At 37.5% G+C, this 19,648-nt stretch overlaps 1 protein-coding gene across 1 annotated transcript in view; it reads right to left on the reverse strand.

The window, feature by feature from the left end:
* Window positions 1–19,195, reverse strand: part of LOC145987055 (ATP-dependent translocase ABCB1-like) — a 96,804-nt gene extending 77,609 nt beyond the window's left edge. The window contains exon 1 of the mRNA XM_083121512.1: window positions 19,167–19,195. Within this exon, the coding sequence (XP_082977638.1) occupies window positions 19,167–19,195 (29 nt within the window). The remainder of the gene's footprint in view (window positions 1–19,166) is intronic.
* Between the last annotated feature and the right edge of the window lie 453 nt (window positions 19,196–19,648).

The following is a 19,648-nucleotide window of genomic DNA, read 5'->3' on the forward strand; positions in this document are numbered from 1 at the left end:
TTTAAGTCCACTTTATGCACAGTAAGGCTAATCGGGACTGGACCTACAGTTTAAAGTGGGATCCGAACCACTTGTGCCTCCACGGGTATCGAACCCGGGACCCCTTGATTACAAGGCGAAGACGCTACCACTGCGCCATCGGGGAGGCCCTTTTTTGTTTTTGTATCACTTAACATTGAAAATATTCTTTCCGTTTCCGCTTTAGAATGTGGCAATGTTAGCACTATTTTCGCGAGAGTGGAAATGTTTTCAAAAAGGAACTTGCCTTGAAAGTTTTTGGTAACCGATAACATGTTTCAAAATTCTGATGGAGATTTGTTAGTTAGTTCTTTTTTCTCCTCTTCGCTAAAGTATCCAGATAAACTAATTCATAAAATGTCATTTACCAAGATTGAAAAAAGTACCTACGTTTTCCCTCATTTGGCACAATCTGTCCCTACGTTCTTACGCGGGAGAAATTTAGTGAAAAGTCCCTATGCTTAGGGACATGTCCCTACGGTTGGCATCACTGCCGACACGTGCAGTATGAAGTGCCCTCTCGCGGCTGACAGACAACTCACCCAACCCCCGATAAGCTGCCGGCGCTGTCGCGACAACTGAGGATAAAGTAGCGATGACTAATCTAAGATTTTCTGTCAGAAATAAGGTGCCAGAAATATTTGTATTTGGGAGGACACCTTTTCCACACACACACACACAGCATCCTTGCGACAAGGTACGTGCTTATTTCAATTGTAATTGTAACTGTAATTGTGAAAAGTGGAAACATTACAAAACAAGTGGTTTCTGTTACGGACTTCCTGAACGCAATTTGCCGGGACCTGTTGCATGAAGAGTCCGCTGAACGGCCGACAGGCTGGCGGTGAACGACTGAAATAACCTCCCTGTACTTATAATAATGAGCATAAAATATTAATCAGGAATTTTATTTTTCGTCAAATGGATGTAACATCTTTTTTTGATATTCAGCAAATATTCAATTCATCACCTTTTTTGACATTAATTTTCTTGCCAGGACAGCTGTTTTTATGCAGATTTTGACGATCTTAACTACACGTAAGCTAGATATTAGCTAATATTTGTGCTGTTATATTACTATTCTTCTACCATCTTTGTAACATGTCATGCAATAACAATAATACAGTGTGTCCATTTCGATCTTCAGCCGAGAGAGCGGGAGAAGCGTGGCAGGCGGCGCTGACGGAGATGCCGACATTTGCGGCCTGTAATGCCCGCTTATTTTTATGGACATATGCAGACATTTATATAAATATTGCAAAACGAGCACTAACCTGTGTTATAATTTATCATCTGTAATTCATCCAAGTTCTGCCCTTATATACACAAAAAATACGCTTTAGAAACGATGTTAAGAGCCACAGATAATAGAACATTTTAATCATAATTTTGACCAGTAACGTCCTGCTTAAGTTTATATCCTTCAAAGAGTTTTGTATCGATGGGGATCGTTTGGAAGTTTCGAATGTGCAACACTGTATCAAGATTACGCTGAAGACGAAACCAGGCCTCCCGCACTGGTGCAAAAATCCGAATAAGGTTAATTTCGGAATTAATTTGTTCGTGCATGAATTAACCAGCTACCAGTCGGCACCACCATCGATGCTAAATTCTAATTTTCTCATTAAAAATTTAGTTTATGTATCTATTAATCAATGATGATCACTTGTACGTGATTTTGTATTTTATTAAATGCCTTTCCCTTCTTAAACATGTATAAGAAAAATCGTATTTTTAAAGTCACTACTTCTACATGACGTAACATCGTTCCATATGATCTGTCATGGACGTACACTAACTATTTTAATAAGGATGTAGAAGAACAAAAATAAAAACAATGGCTTATTGTGCAGATTTTTATTGTAAAAACTGTCAGAAGAGGAATCCAGAGCTGTGTTCGTGTTCTGTCATATCATGAAAGGTTAGTTATTTATGAATTCTGTTCGCTCTTTATGCAAAAATAATTTCCATAAAGTGAGTTTCCACGGAGAATAATTCCTAGCATGTCTTCGTATTCTGTATTTTGCTTCATTTAAGTAAAAGGACATGTGTTAAATAAAACGTCTGAAAGATTAAAGGTTCGATTTTGTAACTTAATGTTATTTATAAGTTACACAGGAGGATAGGAAGCCAACGAGAATAGTAGGAATGACTTGAAGTTTGTTTGAAGTTCAGAAAAGCTCATTTGTGCATGTTATAATGCAGAAAGTTGCAAGTGATCGCGCTCCTATTCGCTCCTGCATGAAGTTTATTTCTTTTAGCATTTAAAACTTTGTCAACATGTACAGGAGATTAAAAAAAGCGTGTAAATATTAAAGCAATGAAACCTAAGGTAACGGTTCCTATCGTTCTATGATTTTTTTAAAAATTCTCTTAGCAGGAAGACTAATTATCGAACAATTTTAGCAATCATTGTCACAAAAAATTTGAACCTTTCTTAAAGTAATTAGCACTCTATAGATTTTTTTTAAAGAATATTTATGTTGAAAAAACAACTTAAAAATTACCTTACGCAAGCTTGCACGCTTCCCAAGGACAATGTATTTTCCATTGACAAGGGACTGTAAGTATCATAGACTAGTGGGAATTAATGTAGAAGTAAATCGGAACCTTAGTAAAATGAATTTAGGTAATTTATTTATAATGCTAAGAGAACCAAACCTGGCCTGCCTAACCTAACTACGAAAGCATACATTGAACCAAATCATAAGTAATCACTAGTTTTGGAAACGAAATGGGTGTAACTAACCTACATGTGCAATATATGCAAAATATCTTACGAACATTTACACATGTGTTACTGTAAAGAAAAATCCTTTCTCACTGGTGCCACGGGAGGAAGATTTTGTGTTTCAAATCGCATTTTAATCTATGTGCTTTAATCCAACCATACAGAATTATGGATGTTACTCCTATTATTAATAATAATATATTTTGTTGATGGAATCATCTAATTATACCTGTAGTTAATATTATTGCTGTAATAGCTCTTGTTGCTGGTCATGGGCTTTGATCTACTAGATGGTATGGGTGATTTTGATTTGTTAACATATTTCCTGTCCTGGTATCTTCTTCAGAAATATGTTGTGTCATAACATTTTTCTTGAAAGCACTCCCGGGAGTAGATTCCATGATCCATTCAATGAGAAAAATTGCGTTGTTAGCCAGTTGTAGGTTAGGCAGTAAGCTTCAGGGACTCTTTCTAAAAGATAATGTGGTAAAACTTTGCTTCATATGTTAGGAAGTTTAGTGCAATATCTATAATATTTTTTTTATTTGCATTGCCACACACTGTATGGTGCCATAAGAAGTAGTTACGATGAGAAATAATGTGAAAATTGAGTAAAAATAAATCAATTGAATGGTGACAAGCTCATAAGATTTTGCGCAATTGTTGAAGGAGCTATCATAGAATGGACCCTTATACATTTGACACTACTTTATTCAACAGATACAGATAGTGATCTAATGCATATTCATTTTCAGTAACTTTTCTTTGTGTTGACACGCTTTGACCTTAGCTCACTAACAACTCTTGCATCTTGGAATTTATCTTTTTTGAGTGACATAAAATGCAGAATGCTTTGTCTTGCATAGTTATATGTTTCTAAAATAATTTTTCGTCTTTTATTTTTCTCGTAGAGCTGAGATATAGTTGGAGAAAATATGGCGAAAGGACTTGAGGCACAAAACATACAAAAGTTGCAGAGTTTGTGGAGACAATTTTTCAGAGAAAATGTTTATGAATTCTAATAGAAATAAGTTAGTGCATGATGCATACCCATATGTAGAACCAAGTAAGTATATTGCATTTCTTATGGAATAACATTGTCATCAGTTATGTGGCTCATGCATAAGAAATTGTATTTTCCCTTTTCTGCATTAAAAAAATATATGCTTTAGAGATAAATTTTGCTTAAAGTACATAACACCTAACAACACGATACATTGCTTGAGGATGTTAGAAACAAATGTATTTAATGTTTCACTAAATATTCCAAGCAGGATGGATGAAAAAGATAAACAGTCCTGTACAATATTTGAAAAGTTTGATTAAAGGAAATAAAATGCACATATTTTTCTGTTTGAGACTGTACATATGTGAACCTACTATGGAAATGTTTTGTTGAGTGTGTTAATGATGCTTTAATAATTTCAGTAACTTTTATTCCAGTGAAAGTCTGTAGGACCTCAAGGAGATTATCATACCTTATGCAAAATATATTAATTACTAGTGATTCAATAAATATATATATATACCTGAATAACAACGTGTTTGTTTATTTTCCCTTACATTTGTTATTAGCAATAGAATATAATGTTTTACATTTCCACAGTATGAGTATTAAATCATTAAGAGTAATGTACTTACTCTGAAACTGTTCTCTTCTTCTGGAGTATTTCAACATGTAAATTCATTCTTGGTGAAGTATAACATGTCACCATAGTGAGTGTCCGACCAAGAAACCTATCAGTACGACACAATGGTTTGTCTAATGGAATTTCATTAACAATATTATGATAATATTCAATACAGTGGAAATTATTTGATGTAGTGTTTTAAGGATTTCTTATAGTATTTTACTTTATATTCCATATGTTTAATGCTAACAATATAATGTATATGTGTAATTGGAAGTAAGATGCTTGAAATAAATTTTGGGACTTGTAGTCATAATGACCATATTGGGCCATTCAATGTATGTGAGGAAGAATCCTCTTATCTAATATCCTTACTTGAGTTTGAACTGTTCTTTTAGGTCTACTTTATGCACAGAAAGGCTAATTTGGTTGAAACTACCGTTTAAAGTGGGATCCGAAACACTATGGGTCTCCACCGGGTATCGAACCCATACCTGAGTTAAAGAATGGGTGTGAAGAGCCCCTTGAGAAAGGTTGAAAGTGAAATGTTATAAAGACTTGCAAAGGATATACACAAAACTACGAACTTCTTCAGAGACAGTATAAGAGCCTCGCTCTTCTCAAAAAGGTAATGACATTTCTTAAAGTGCTTTCATTATCTCCCAACCTGGTCAATAATTGGTAAGATCAAAAGTTTGAGGAAAGTATAATCTACACATTAGGTAGGAATAAGCCAATCACTTAACATTTAGACATGACACATTCGATGGTCTAGCCCTTGCAGCAAATCATCATGATTGAGACACCTATGTTCAATATGAGGCCAAGTTCAATTTACTTCTTGATGGAAGGGATGATATGAGAAACATGCACCAATGATCGACCTGATAGTGTGAAGCTTGAAAGAATGATTATTTATTAACTCTTTATGTTCACTTTCTTTTAGACTGACTAGAAACATGTGTGACATTAATTTAGAAGTAGCATGGGATTTTGTCAATATGGCCTCCACTATGAGTGAAATGTTGCTGTTCATTGGTTCATTTCCAAGTGGCATATGTCACATGTCACTTTGGTGTGAAATATCTCTAAATTGCAAAAAAAAAACTGTTGGTTTCTTTGTCATCAGCTGGAAATTTGCACATTTCTTTTGTTTTTTAATTAGCTTTAAAAATTCATGTGCAATATTTATTCTGAATGCATGGGTTGTATCATCTTCAGTACTGTATTAAGTATATGAATATATAAAATACATATCTGTGCAGGATAAGATCTTTCAGTGGTGTATTTTTAATTCCGTTGTGTGTGTGTTTAGGAGTGGGGGGCTGGGAGTGTGCTTATCTAGCTTGATCCTACATACTCAATGACTGCTTTGTTTTTTATTCTAAGACATTCATATTTCGAGTCCAGATTTTTGTGTAACTATGAAATATGTAATGCCATATGAAATTGTAGTCAATATGTAGAGTGGTTCCAGTAAGTAACTTCGAACAAAACTTGCTTGTATGACATATTCCTACTCCCATTCTAGTTTAAAAATTAGGGATGTTTGACAAATACTAAAATGAATAAGCATGCAGTGATTAGTTAATAATATATCTTACAAACATTCACACGTTTTTAGAAATGGGTTGAAATTACTCTCATGCAAACCAGAAAAGTGAAATTCCATACAACTTCAATTGATTGATTGATTTGGTGTTTTAAGTCAACTTTGTGCACAGTGAGGCCAATTGGGACTGGACCTACAGTTCAAAGTGGGATCCGAACCACTATGCGTCTCCATATAGGTACAACTTCGAGATGAGGTGGTTGCTATATAGGCATTCTAGGTTAACTTGTGTAAGGTGTGACCTTTTCTTACTCTATTTTCCTATAACTATTCATTATCACCATCATAGTAGTTTTTACAGAGAAATAGACTTATAGAATTAAAACAATTACAATTTTATTTTAGAAATTATTCTGTTTGATAACTTCCCCAATGAGCTGTGTCACTCATAACTATTATTTTATTCTATTCTCTTATGGCAGATGGCACTGAACTAGTTTCTATGTCGTATTGTCCAAAATACTATTTCATCTACAGAACACTGAATGTAAGTTGTGATAGAAATTAACTGTAGTGTAAAATATTTACTTTCATCTACAGCATAACATAACCCATGGTTCTACAGAATAGTTTCTCAACCTATAGGGTGCGACCAATTCCTGGGTCCTGAGGGGACATTTGGTGGGTCGGAAAGTTGGGTTCGAAACTTTGTTAACTGGGTCTTAAAAACCTATTACCTTAAATTACTTAGATATATTGTTTTAACAATTTAAATTCAGGCCTTGTTGTTGTAAAAGAGCAAATATATGATTATAGACTAGGTGCACACCCCTACAAAGTAATTCCGCTTGTTCCCATCTTATGGGTCCCATGAAGTGTAATATCCTTCAAGGTGGGTCCCCGACTGAAAAAGGTTGAGATCCACTTCTCTACAGCCCTGGAAGGTCCTTGGCCTATCAACTGACTTCCAGTCTGCCTCCCACAACCCTACCTAGAGGTGTGGAGATCTTCAACCAGTAATGGGGTGACGTAGGGTCAGCACATCGAACCCTCAGCTGTTATAGGAGATTTCCCAGACTGGGTTATGCTACTCACTTTTAGGTCCCCAATTTTCTTAGGATGGTGGTTAAGTTTGGAAAACAAGTACTGACTGACTATATGTATATATATTTTATTCCAGTATATTTCATACCTACAAGCCGCCAGCCGATTTGTAATGGTTTCGTCAGATGAATAGCGTTAATGTTCCATCAGTAGTTTTTAATATACGTTTTATGATTTATTCTTATTTCCTGAGACAGAACCTTCGAATCCTGTCTTTTGTTTCCCTGGCATTTTCAGCATCAAATCCCCCCCCCCCCCCCTCTCAGGGTACTCCACTGATATCAATTGCAGAGAAAGTGGATTCATTTGTCTTTCGTTTTATGAGGCCATAGACAGATGAATGGAATTGTCTACGTTGGTAAATCAGAAGTGTCTACATCTTGCGATTGAATATGGTAGGCCTACACAAGGGAGAAAATTACAGTGACGGCACCAGAAACAGTTGCTGGTATTAAGTGTGCTGTATCCTGCAGATTTCCACCCACGTTAAACTGTGCAGCAATTACTTTGAAGAGAAAGAGATAATTTGGGAAATGTTGCAACATGGCTCGAGCGCCCTTTAGAACACTTTGGGTAGCGCAATGATCTTCTCACCCCACCCTTCCATTCCTGCTTTTATTTTCTTCTAATAATTCGGGACATATCTCGTAAGGTCGTAGTATTTATTTTATTTAAGTTCATAAAAATGTTCTACAAGGATAAATACCATTGTTCGGTTAATGCAGGGGTCCTGGGTTCGAATCCCTGTTAGAGCTTTCTTTGTGTCATCAATTTTTCATAGCATTTGGAAAAATGCGACGCTAAATAAACAACGACGAGGGAGGGGTAAAACGCATTGATCTACGAACAAAGTAATCGCTGTAGAGTTTACACAAGATAAAATCGTGATTTGCCCAAAATGTCAGAAAAGCAACGCATAATAGGGAGAATACGACATAAAAATACTTATTACCACAGATAATACACGGACCATTTTTCATGCACAACGGAATGATTTACGTGCTGGAATTTCAGGAACTTGAAATTATTCTGTATATCTCGTAACTTAGATGTAGAAATCATTCAAACGTAACGTGCATCAACTGAACAATGGTATTTATCCTTGTACAACATTTTTATGCACTTATATAAAATAATTAATTCGACCTTACGAGATATGTCCCGAATTATTAGCAGAAAATAAAAGCAGGAATGGAAGGGTGGGGTGAGCGGATCGTTGCGCTGAGACGCATTCAACTGTCACTTCCAAGAGTAAGATATGATTGGCGGAGAGGTTGCTATGGCAATGCTTTACGTTTCGAAACAGCCGTAGGGTGGCTCCACATGTTCGGTTTGGTATACGCACAGATTACAAAGGAGAGATAGGAAGTAAGCGATCTTATTAATCTGTGACGAAACCGTTAAAAGAGAATGGTTTTCGTAAGCTTTCTTGCAATCCAATATCTCCAAGCTCGACTTTTTTTGTTCCTTCGCGACTAGATGAGGACAGAGCTGTGAATATAGTGGATAGCAATGTAAACCAAGAGCGTGTTAATTTTGTACTGTGCGCAAGAGTGTTATTCTTGGTTCCTTGCAGTTACTTGTTTGTGTTATTGCAGTGTGTATGTGTGTTGTGTCAGACGATTGGAATGCCAGCCGCAAGGTTCACGTTAGAACAAAGATTTATTATTTATGACACGTACATGAAAACAGACTCGTGTCGAGACCTGTGTAGGCAATTTGTACAGAAATTCCCAGGCGTTTCAAATCCACATAGAGATACGGTTAGACATCTTGTCCTTAAATTACGACAAAATGGATCGTTAAATTTTAAAACACCTAAGCAAAAACGACGGATTCTAACCGAAGCAAAACTCGATGATATTGGTGCAGCGTTAGAACGTTCTCCAAACAAACCTCTACGCCGTGTTTCACAAGAGGTGGGCGTGTCAAAATCATCGGCACATACAGCCACTAAGCTACTAAAATCAAAACCGTAATCTTATAACACAGGTTAGTGCTCGTTTTGCAATATTTATATAAATGTCTGCATACGTCCATAAAAATAAGCGGGCATTAGAGGCCGCAAATGTCGGCATCTCCATCAGCGCCGCGCGCCACGCTTCTCCCGATCTCTCGGCTGAAGATCGAAATGGACGCACGGTAGAATTGATTAATTTACATATTCAAGTGAATAGACCTATGAAGTATATTAAAGCATTAATTTAAACATTTGCTTAATTGTTGTCGTTAATGTTATTATTATCATTTTTTCTGAAACACTTGGCTCAAACACCCTCTCCCGACATATATTTCTAGATGCGTGCTTGCCGAAGGATAAATTAGATCAAGCGGTGGTGGTACCGGACTTGGAGGCTAAAGGGAAAACAAAGAAGTGTGTGCATCATAAGCTGAGCATAAGAAACAGCACAATATCACAAAGAAACACTTGTTGAAACTTATGTCATAGAAGATGTTTAACAATATTAAGAACAATAAATGCTTTCTATTTGTAATATACTAAATATTGAAATTTTAAATAGTCTTTTGTGTTCGTACTGCACATTTTAAAACTTTTTTGTTGCTCCCCAGCACCAAGCTTAGAATTTAAAGAAAAAATGTACATTTTCATAGTGCACGGAAGTTCGACATTCAGAAAGAAAGAAGGTCTATTGGAAAACATTTCAAGACTTCCAAAAGGTATAGCAGTAATGAAAAAGAGCACTCACTTATACCGTGTTTGTTACAACCTGTCCGGCTTCCCGCGGTAGCTGATCGCTGGCTTTTCTAACATAAACCAAGCGGTGTTGCTGCTGAAGACCGCCTGAACTCCGTGCTGGGGAAAGCCAAAGCCAGGCAGCAAATTAAAATACGCAACGTGGCAACAACGTCTACGTAAGCTCTCTCTTCTGGCTTCCATTCGCTCCTCGCTGCCCAGCAAACGACTTTTTTCTCGTTTCTCATTGGCACCAAAACTGTCGAGCGATCGCTAGCGCGGGAAACGGGACAGGTTCTAACAAACTTGGTATAAATGTACGATGGATAGACAGTTGTATGAAGCGAGAAAAACCACATAAGATACCTAGCAATCAGTAACCAACAAACTGCATTTTTAATATTAATGTCCTCATGATTAACGAACCTTATTTATTCTCACTACTCAATGGGTAAAATATTTGGAGCTTTATCCCACTTTCCGGAAAAATATTTCGTGTTTCTGCTACTTTTGACTTTTGTTGGCATGATATCCCGGATCACTTTTACGAGACGGGACAAATGAATATTTTCGAGACGAGACAGCATTTTCACGAGATGGGACGGGACAGACCAAAGTCTCGTCTCGTCTCGTGGGCAACACTAATCAAAGACGTTATTACCCTCGTAAATTATGCAAAAAGGGGGTAGAAGTTGGTGCTAAAGCATTTGTTTTCGAACAAACGATCTAAATTATTTTTCAACACGTTCAATTTCACATTAATAATGAAAAACAAGTACTCAAACTATTTTTGAAAGATAGTAATAGGCTACTTGATAAATTCATTCAAAATATAATTAATTTCCTTTTACATTAACATGTATAACTCATGCATGATATAGTATGTTTCGCACATATGCAACATGGAGCGACGTGGACACTAATCGTGAAAAAGTTTCTTTAATGCATATTATATACAATATAATATATTATTTAAATACACTAAACAATAAATTCATCCATCTCACAATAAACCAACAGCAAAAATTACATAAATTTTGAACACTCCTTTTCCTCAACAATTGCTCATACATATAAAACAAAATCAATTAATAAAAGTGTTACTCTCTCTCTGGTAATTTACAATGCATTACAGAAAACAAACTGCAAGCAAGAATATTTTTAGATCCAATTTTTTTTAAAATTTAATAGGGGGCAAATAATTTCACGGGACGCAAATGCATTCTATCTTTTATAACTTTTTAGCCTCCCCGATGGCGTAGTGGTAACTTCGTCACCTTGTGTGGAGTCCCGGGCTCGATACCCGGCGGAGGCACATGACAGTGCTTCGGATCCCACTTTAAACTGTATGCCCAGTCCCTATTAACCTTTCTGTGCATAAAGTGGACTTAAAACCACAATTCATCTCTTTTCATTTAGATCGTTCGGTGCCCAAGGCCGACTTTCGCCAACCCCAGCTATGTTTCGGGACTTGATAATAAAAAGAAAACCAGGTACTGCAAGCGAAGCGAGGAGGAAAATTTTACGTCATCTTCTGGAGATAACACCGAGTGGCTTGAAACACTGACAACGGGGCCGTGCTACGGGATTTACGCGTACCACGCATTAGGGCTGTTCGTAAACTCCAGCCAAGCAGTGTTGCCACATGAAGGGACATTTGGAGCTAATTTTAAGTGAAAAGGGAAAAGGGAAATTCGATTAAAAATAGCGACTTTTCAGGGAAATTTTAAGACAGACTAAACATTAATTATATTAAACATTATAACAGATTCCAGTTTTGAAAATGAGAACTTATTATTTTTTAATTTTGTTGTATACTTTGTTCTGAGAGGAAGGGTGGAATTTGGGTTGACCCACATCTGGCTACCGTTTGGGGCCGGAGGTCTTTGACCATTCACCCTTATGGGAGTGGGAGTCCGAGGGTATTGTTTATTTAAGCTTTCCCCGTTTCTCTGAAATTTGCCTCAAACACTACACGTGCAAACCATAATGTTATCTTTGTCGCAAACCTATCTTTACTTGAGTCTTCATTGGACAGTGGGTGGGTTATTCGTCGTGTGCGAGTGTTTGGGGGAAGGCTGTGCCCGTCTTGAACGACGCGAGAACAAGGGAAGCAAAGGAAACTATCTGCAACTCCAGAATATATTAGAAAACGTCGTGGAGAATTATCGGAAGATGAAAAAACACCGCGGAAACAAGTTAAAAAATTCCGTGCAGAGTGGCAAGAAGTGACCAACAATGGATTAAATTTTAATAAAAAACTTGCTGTGTTTTAGAAGTTTCCACCTAATATGTGAAATTTACCAGAATAGAACATTTGCTCAGGTATGTACTACATATCTTTTTTAATAAAACGCGTATATCCATGCGCCGAACTTAACATTTTTATGGGGAGGCAAAAGAGTGATTTTCCACACAAACTCTTCATATGTGCGCCTTACTAGAACAGCATTTTGTGTAGAATATTTTTAATTTTCTTCTGATGGAGTGATGAAGACAAGGGGCATTGGCCTCCCTAAATCCAATCTTTGTTTGTGTGTTTTGATTTTTACTGATGAAAATCTTTAGTTGCCAACTATAACATAGTTTTAGCTTTCATCTCAAAACAAAAAAAAATAGCTTGGTTTAGAAATAAAATCTAAATCTTCCAAAAAAACATTTAAAAGTTATTGATTTGGTTTATTTTACTTCGCTTTTCTGCCACTTTTGGCTAATTGCAAAGATGGGGATGAGTAATGATATGATGAACTTTATGAATGGACACTCACAAACAGCCATGCCCAGGCCGGGATTCGAACCCAGTACCCCTGGCATCGTAGCATTTAAAAGTTAAATTGATTAACATTTTATACATACATACCAACATGGGTCAACGATAATATTTAATTATTATTATTATTACACAGGCCTGCGATGAAAAAAATACAAGGGAAGTGATAGGTGAACTTTATGTATTTTGTGGTGCGGAGTTAAAAAAAAATAAAGAAAAATGTCTATCACGTCACGTTTTCTTGAAAAATTTAATTGTACGTGGATTTGTATGAACATTTACCATTAATATGTTGTTTAGGCGTGGAATATCTTTCCTCCCTGCCTGACTGTCATTCTACCGTGGTGAAACGATACCCCTCGGTGACCCCCCCCCCCATCGACGTCCCTCCCTCCCATCGCAATCGCTCTCGACCAATAGCGTCGCGCAAATCCTTATCTTGGTTCGCCGACTGTGCAGGAATGCTCGCTAAGCCAGCGTAATCAGCAGTCACCTTTCAGTTGTGTCGAGCTTTATCTGGATTGAACCTGAATGTGTTATTCGTAAGACTGAATTCTCGCGACTTTTCTGGAGGCAGCAGAAACGATATAAAACAGATGTCCTCATGAGGGACTCAGTTTATCGCTCTTTAACCCAGCAGATCATGTACTTACCATGTTCATAGTAAGATAAAAGACGTGGAAATTTGTAAGTTCGTCTCAATTTGTCTTTCATGTGTAGTGTCGTGCGTGTGCTGATACAGTGACAAGTGGAAACTGCATCACAAAAACAATTGTAACTGGTGTTTTCCTCTGTGCGTTTCGTGAACCATGGCTTCGAGTTCGAGACGACGTGAAAATGTGCCAGATGACTTTTGTTACATATGCAGTGAATATAGTGCTCTTAAACATCGCATGAGGAGCATTACAAACTATGTAAGAAAACTTTATCTGTCGTATTTTGGCATGAGACCAGGACAAATCGTGGGCTCCTCATAAAGTGTGTGTGTGCAGTGTCTCAATGATCTACGCTTATGGCTCAACGGAAAGAAGACTGCTTTACGCTTTGGAATTCCTATGACATGGAGGGAGCCGGGGAAACACTGTGATGACTGTTACTTTTGTGCCTGCCATGTCCGTGGGTATAACCGAAAAAATCACAAGCTAATCTCTTATCCTGAGAACATTCTATCGGCCATACGCCCCGTTCATGGACCTGATGTGCCAGTGCCTTTGCCTCCAACTGAATTACCAGTCATCTCTTCAGAGTCTTCAGACTCGGAACATCCAGACGGCCAAGGCTCTGATACCGAATATAAGCCCTCTGGAGGCGATTCACCTCAGCCCTTCTCTCAGGTTGAACTTAATGATCTAACTAGAGATCTGGGACTTTCGAAAGAGGCAGCTGAATTGTTGGGCTCCAGATTGAAAGAAAAACATTTATTGGCCAAAGGAACCACGTTTTATTGGTACAGGAATTGAGAAAAGGACTTTGTTCAGTACTTTGAGGAAGCGGAGAACCTGGTCTATTGTTCTGATGTTCCCGGATTGATGAGCAAATTTAATATCACCTACGATAAAGATCAATGGAGGCTGTTTATAGATTCATCGACAAGGAGCCTGAAAGCTGTCCTTCTTCATCACGGAAGCCAGTATGCATCTGTACCAGTTGCACACTCGGTACATTTACAAGAACGCTATGAAAACCTGGCTCTCGTCCTCAACAAAATAAAATATGCCGACCACAGTTGGACCATTTGCGGTGATTTGAAAGTTATCTCCATGCTTCTTGGTCAACAAGGTGGATATACAAAGTTCCCATGCTTCATTTGTGAGTGGGACAGCCGTGCAAAGACTCAACATTGGGTCAAGAAAGAATGGGCTAAAAGGCAAAATCTTGAACCAGGCACCAAGAATGTGATTCGGAACAGCTTAGTTGACCCAAAAAAAGTATTGTTACCCCCGTTGCATATCAAATTAGGTGTAATGAAGCAATTTGTCAAGGCTATTCCAAAAGATGGCGATTGTTTCAAATACCTGTGCAAAAAGTTTCCAGGTTTATCCGCAGCCAAGTTGACAGAGGGAATCTTTGTTGGTCCAGATATCCGCAAGCTCATGAAGGATAAAGACTTTGAGACTAGCATGACAACAAAGGAGAGAGAAGCTTGGGTTGCCTTCAAAGATGTGGTCGGTAAATTTCTGGGGAATTACAAGAATCCTGACTATAAAGCACTTGTTATGAATATGCTGGACAAATTTCAAGCGTTGGGTTGCTCCATGAGTGTCAAACTACATTTCCTTCACTCACATGTGGACTATTTCCCCGAAAATTTAGGAGCAGTCAGCGAAGAACAGGGTGAAAGGTTCCACCAAGATATTAAAGATATGGAGCGCAAATATCAAGGACGATGGGACAAGAACATGCTCGCCAACTACTGTTGGATGTTAACACGAGAGGCCTGAGATTGCATATAAAAGAAGAACGTCAAAAAGAAGTTTCAAAGGCAAAAGGGTACGTACGTAAATATAAACTTTGTTTGTGTTTGGTTTTGTTGTTTGTTCAGTTTACAATTTGTGTCAAACGTTCATGTACACATACATTGCTCCTCGTGGTCTATCGTCTATTTTATGTACGTTACCTTAATAAACACAAATGAACATAATACGTTGGTGCTTTTTTTCTAGAAACTTCACCATAATGAGATGTTAAAAGTGTAAACGCAAGGGAATTTTGTGTTTTTCTCTCAACCAGAGGCGGCTCGTGCGATCTGGCAACAGTGGTTTTCTTCCATTTAAACCTATAAAAAATAAAATCAATTGCCAATAAATCAATTTGCATCACCAAGCATCGATTTTACATAGATTTAAATGGATCAAAACCACTGTTGCCAGACAGTGCATGCAAAATTGTTCGCGAAAATTCCTTTTCACATAGGATTTTAGCAAAAATATTGATATCGATTTTACAAAAAATCCTGACGTGATGGAATAAAATGGAGGTCATTTTCGAAATCAGCACACGCAATAACATAAAACTCAGCGAACACGTCTCTTGTATTTTTCAACAACTTCAATTTCGCAGGCCTGTGTTATTAATAATAATTCTTTAGATGAAGGGAAAAAATGGGCGAAAAAGGGAAATTTTACACCTTGGAAAGGGAAATTGTGCTTACAGATTGTGGCAACACTGCAGCCAAGTCAGACGAAGCCGGCTACTCTCGTCCACAAAGCAAATGGCCGCACATCAATAACGTGTATAGTGCTCTCGCAAATGGCGGGAGCAGAAATAGCACGTTGGAGAGAGATTTTCGTATAAAACCACATGAATTCGCATTTTAATGGACCAAAACTACATTCCGGAACATCAACAACACTCCAGAAAATGAATTCCGTAAATACTTTCTCCTGTAAATTTGACGGAATCCGTCTCAGGTATAGTAAAGTGTTACCGAATATTCTATAAGGCGAAATTATGCCTTTGACGCAAAAATAATGTTAATTTTTCATGTTACGAGTAATTATTGTTCTTCCTTGTTTCGGTTGTGTAACACTCAATATGGCGTGCACAGCTTGGTTAGCATTCATGATCATCCCACCTCCTTGATTTAGGTTAAAATTTTGAACTTCAAGCAGGGGATTGAAATTTTGTGCGAATGTTGTCCGTCGTGCTTGTGTTCTGTCGATTTGCAGCGCGTATGCAGTGTTTCCAACCTTATGAACTGAAAAATACCCACTATTACGATTTTTAGTTTTCACATGTTTCGATGATTTCTTGAACGGGTAGCCCCACAAACCATTCACGAATAGCCCCCAAAACATTCACGGATAGCCCCAAAAACATTCATGGATAGCCCCACAAACCATGCACGGTAAGGTTAGGTTAGGCAAACAGTTAAAATTTGCTGTTGTAAAAATGTCAAGAAGGACAAGTCATCTTCTTGCAACATCACGGGTTACGTTATCTAACGATGCGTACAGGAAAGAAATGAATGAAATGGCAATTGCTTGTTGGAGAGATATTTTTCAAGAAAAATATAATTTTTTTTCGCTCAAATAGATTACACGATGAAAGAAAATACCTTCACGAACTTAAACAATGCAACAGAAAGTGATTTCCGTAAGTAGTTTCTCCTGTAAAATTGAAGAAATCAGTTTGGGCCATACTCCATAATTACCAGGGTATGATTCAAGGATTCCAGAAATTTAAAATTTAACCTCTTCTTTACCAGTTATCTATATATAGATATCTCGACAAGGTCGTATTTTTTTCATCATTATGTTGTTATTTTTCGCTAGAATTGCGATTTTCTTCTTTTATATTATTGTTAACACATATAGTGCACAGGTGCGTTGCCTGATATTGTTTGCATGAGCACGGTCTTAAATTACGTACATATTAAATGCGCACACACACCCACATACATAAATTTGTTCAAATAATTACTATGTTTGATGTACGAGTATAATTTACTCTCAGACGACTTCTTTCACATCTGGTAACTTTTCTAGATAGTTGGTAACACTGACTCCCACGGTGTTCCACGGAGGGCATTGAATACCATTGCTGTGCGTGTTGCATAGAGCTGACAGCTAAGGGTCTGTAGGCCACCATACCTCGAAGATGTTCACTTCGCTGTGTGAACACTGATGCATGCAGCAATGCTTTTTACATTTGGCACCAGTGTGCAGCATATACAATGCATGTCTAGGGTGACTCGAAAGGTCTGTGCTACATGGTTGCAAACTTTAGCAAGAATTCGCTAAACCTGGCAGATTTTAAGGGGGGAGGGACAATTTCCCCTAGGTCCTTCTTTTATTACTTCAAGTATAGCGTGATTTTTGGGGGGGAAATTGTTGAAAATAAATTGAACTGTTATTCTTACTTTTTCAATTGAAGATGAAGTTACAAGTGAAAGGAGTAAATCTGCATTCAGTACAAAACATTATTGTGAACACTCGTATGCGAATCGCACGCGATGCCACTGATACTGCACCGTAAAGACTTCCACATATACATGTCTTTTGGGGGTACAAGTCATATTTTATTGTTCATATCATAATATTGTAATCATTTTCTTGTTCCAGACATGCCAGCGATCATTTCCATGTTTATTTTGACAATGTCCTGTACTTTGTTGTCCAGGGGGGAGGGGCATTTTTCTTCAGAAATTTTGGAATTTTCCTGTTCCTCCCCTCCCCTCCCCCAGCATCGATATAAACACTCAATGTGCATATATTGTATGTAGTCCGAATCTATGGTTCATTCCGCGTATAACGGTACTTCATTCGTCTGTCCAGAGCAATTAGCCTCCGATCTACAGTCATCTAAATGAAACTCTGCATTTTGCTAAAAAATGGCTCGGTACTGGGGGCCTTACATGGCAAAATGGGCTTGGTAACAGGGAGGAAACAATTGGAAGTGGAAAAAAAGTAGTATTAATTGCATCACAGCATTCAGAAAATTAAACCTCACAATCACTAAAATTACAGTGGAATTTTATTAATAGTGACTATGACTCATGGCCGTATTTAGAGGGGGGGTTTAGGGTTCAACCCCCCGAAACTTCTGGCATGTTGGATTAATGGAAGTTCTGAAACCAAAATCTGTAACACGTCAAAAATATATTTTCAGTTTTACAAAAATGCAACAGGGAGACAATGCTGAAATGATCGAAATGATTGTGGGTTTATATAATGCTGTTTGGTAGCATAGGAACAGTATGAGCATCGGAATGTGGGATCGAACTGGTCCATAGAACCCCCCCCCCCTTTTCATCCTGAATTGACATAGTTTATTGCAAGTCACAAAATAGCAGAACTTTTGTTAGTTTTATTGTTAATAAAAAAACAGCGTTTGATCGAAAAATTGAGATTATAATACAGGCACCAGGTTATGTTTTACCATTTAATCCAAAGAATAACTGGTTCTACAGTTTTCAAAATTCCAAAAATTAAGTTTTGTGAATAGTCAAACAACATAAACTTCATGACTAAAATTTATCTTACTTTCAAAGCTCTTCACTGAAGGTATCTAAAATTTAATAACAAAATATAATAACTGTGCATTTCAGTATACACTGCATGAATCATACAAAAAAAATATAATAAAAGCAGATGTGCTGCATATTCACACTTCTGATGGAGAGAGTAGAAAAGTCTCCTCAAGGATTCCCTTCGTCATTAATTATCAAATGTAGTTTAAAGCCAAAAAACCAGCCAATAAAACCTGGAACTTGAATTAACTGAGTTGCATGACCTATATCTTGAATACCGTTCCTTAACTTGTTAAATCTAAAGCTTCATATTTTCCTGGTTCCATCTATTACCAAAATTTCATATTCTAGACAATACCATTCTAAGGTCACGTGTGAAAGATTTATTTCAAGGACAGCAATAATAATAATAATACATTTGGAAAAAATAGTTTATTATTATGAAATTTTAATTATTATTACTTAGTAATTAGTATTGTTATTATTCAAATTTCTTCCGACACACATGGGAACAATTATGAGTGAATCCCCCCGAAATTTTTACCTGCCTACGGCCATGCTATGACTACACACAATATGCAAAATTTTCATATGAAATACCTAGTCATATCATAAATACTGACACAACATTGAAAGTGAATTATGACGAAAGTGTTAAAGATACTTTAATGTTTTGATTGTATAGGTTACTTACAGGTCTAACGAACACATAACACCAATCATTTTTCAAAATGGCCACCTTTGGCCTTTACACAGGCCTGAAGTCTCTGTGGCCACTCATCTACAGAATTACGCACTGTCTCCGTATGGAAAGTCGCCACTGCCTTCACCAGGGACCGTTTCAGACTGTCAATATTGGCATGCCTCCTCGTACAGACCATGCCCTCAAGCACTGACCACAATTTGTAGTCTAACGGGTTGAGGTCAGGGCTGCTAGCAGGCCAATCAGCTGGAGCAATGAAGTCCGGGACATTGCTCTTGAGCCACTCCTGGGTAGAGTGTGCCTTATGGGCTGGTGCGGAATCCTGTTGGAAGGTCCAATGTTGGTTCCTGAACAAAGTGTCACTCAAAGGCTTCACAACAGAGTTCAACTCAGTATTTTCGTACACTCTGGCTGACGTTTTCACCCCTTTTTCACAAAAATGCAGCTTAGTGGTGCCATCATACGCCACGCCC

This window comes from Lepisma saccharinum, chromosome 4 (genome assembly GCF_977018435.1).
Source record: "Lepisma saccharinum chromosome 4, izLepSacc3.1, whole genome shotgun sequence".
NCBI classification, from domain to species: Eukaryota; Metazoa; Arthropoda; class Insecta; order Zygentoma; family Lepismatidae; genus Lepisma; species Lepisma saccharinum.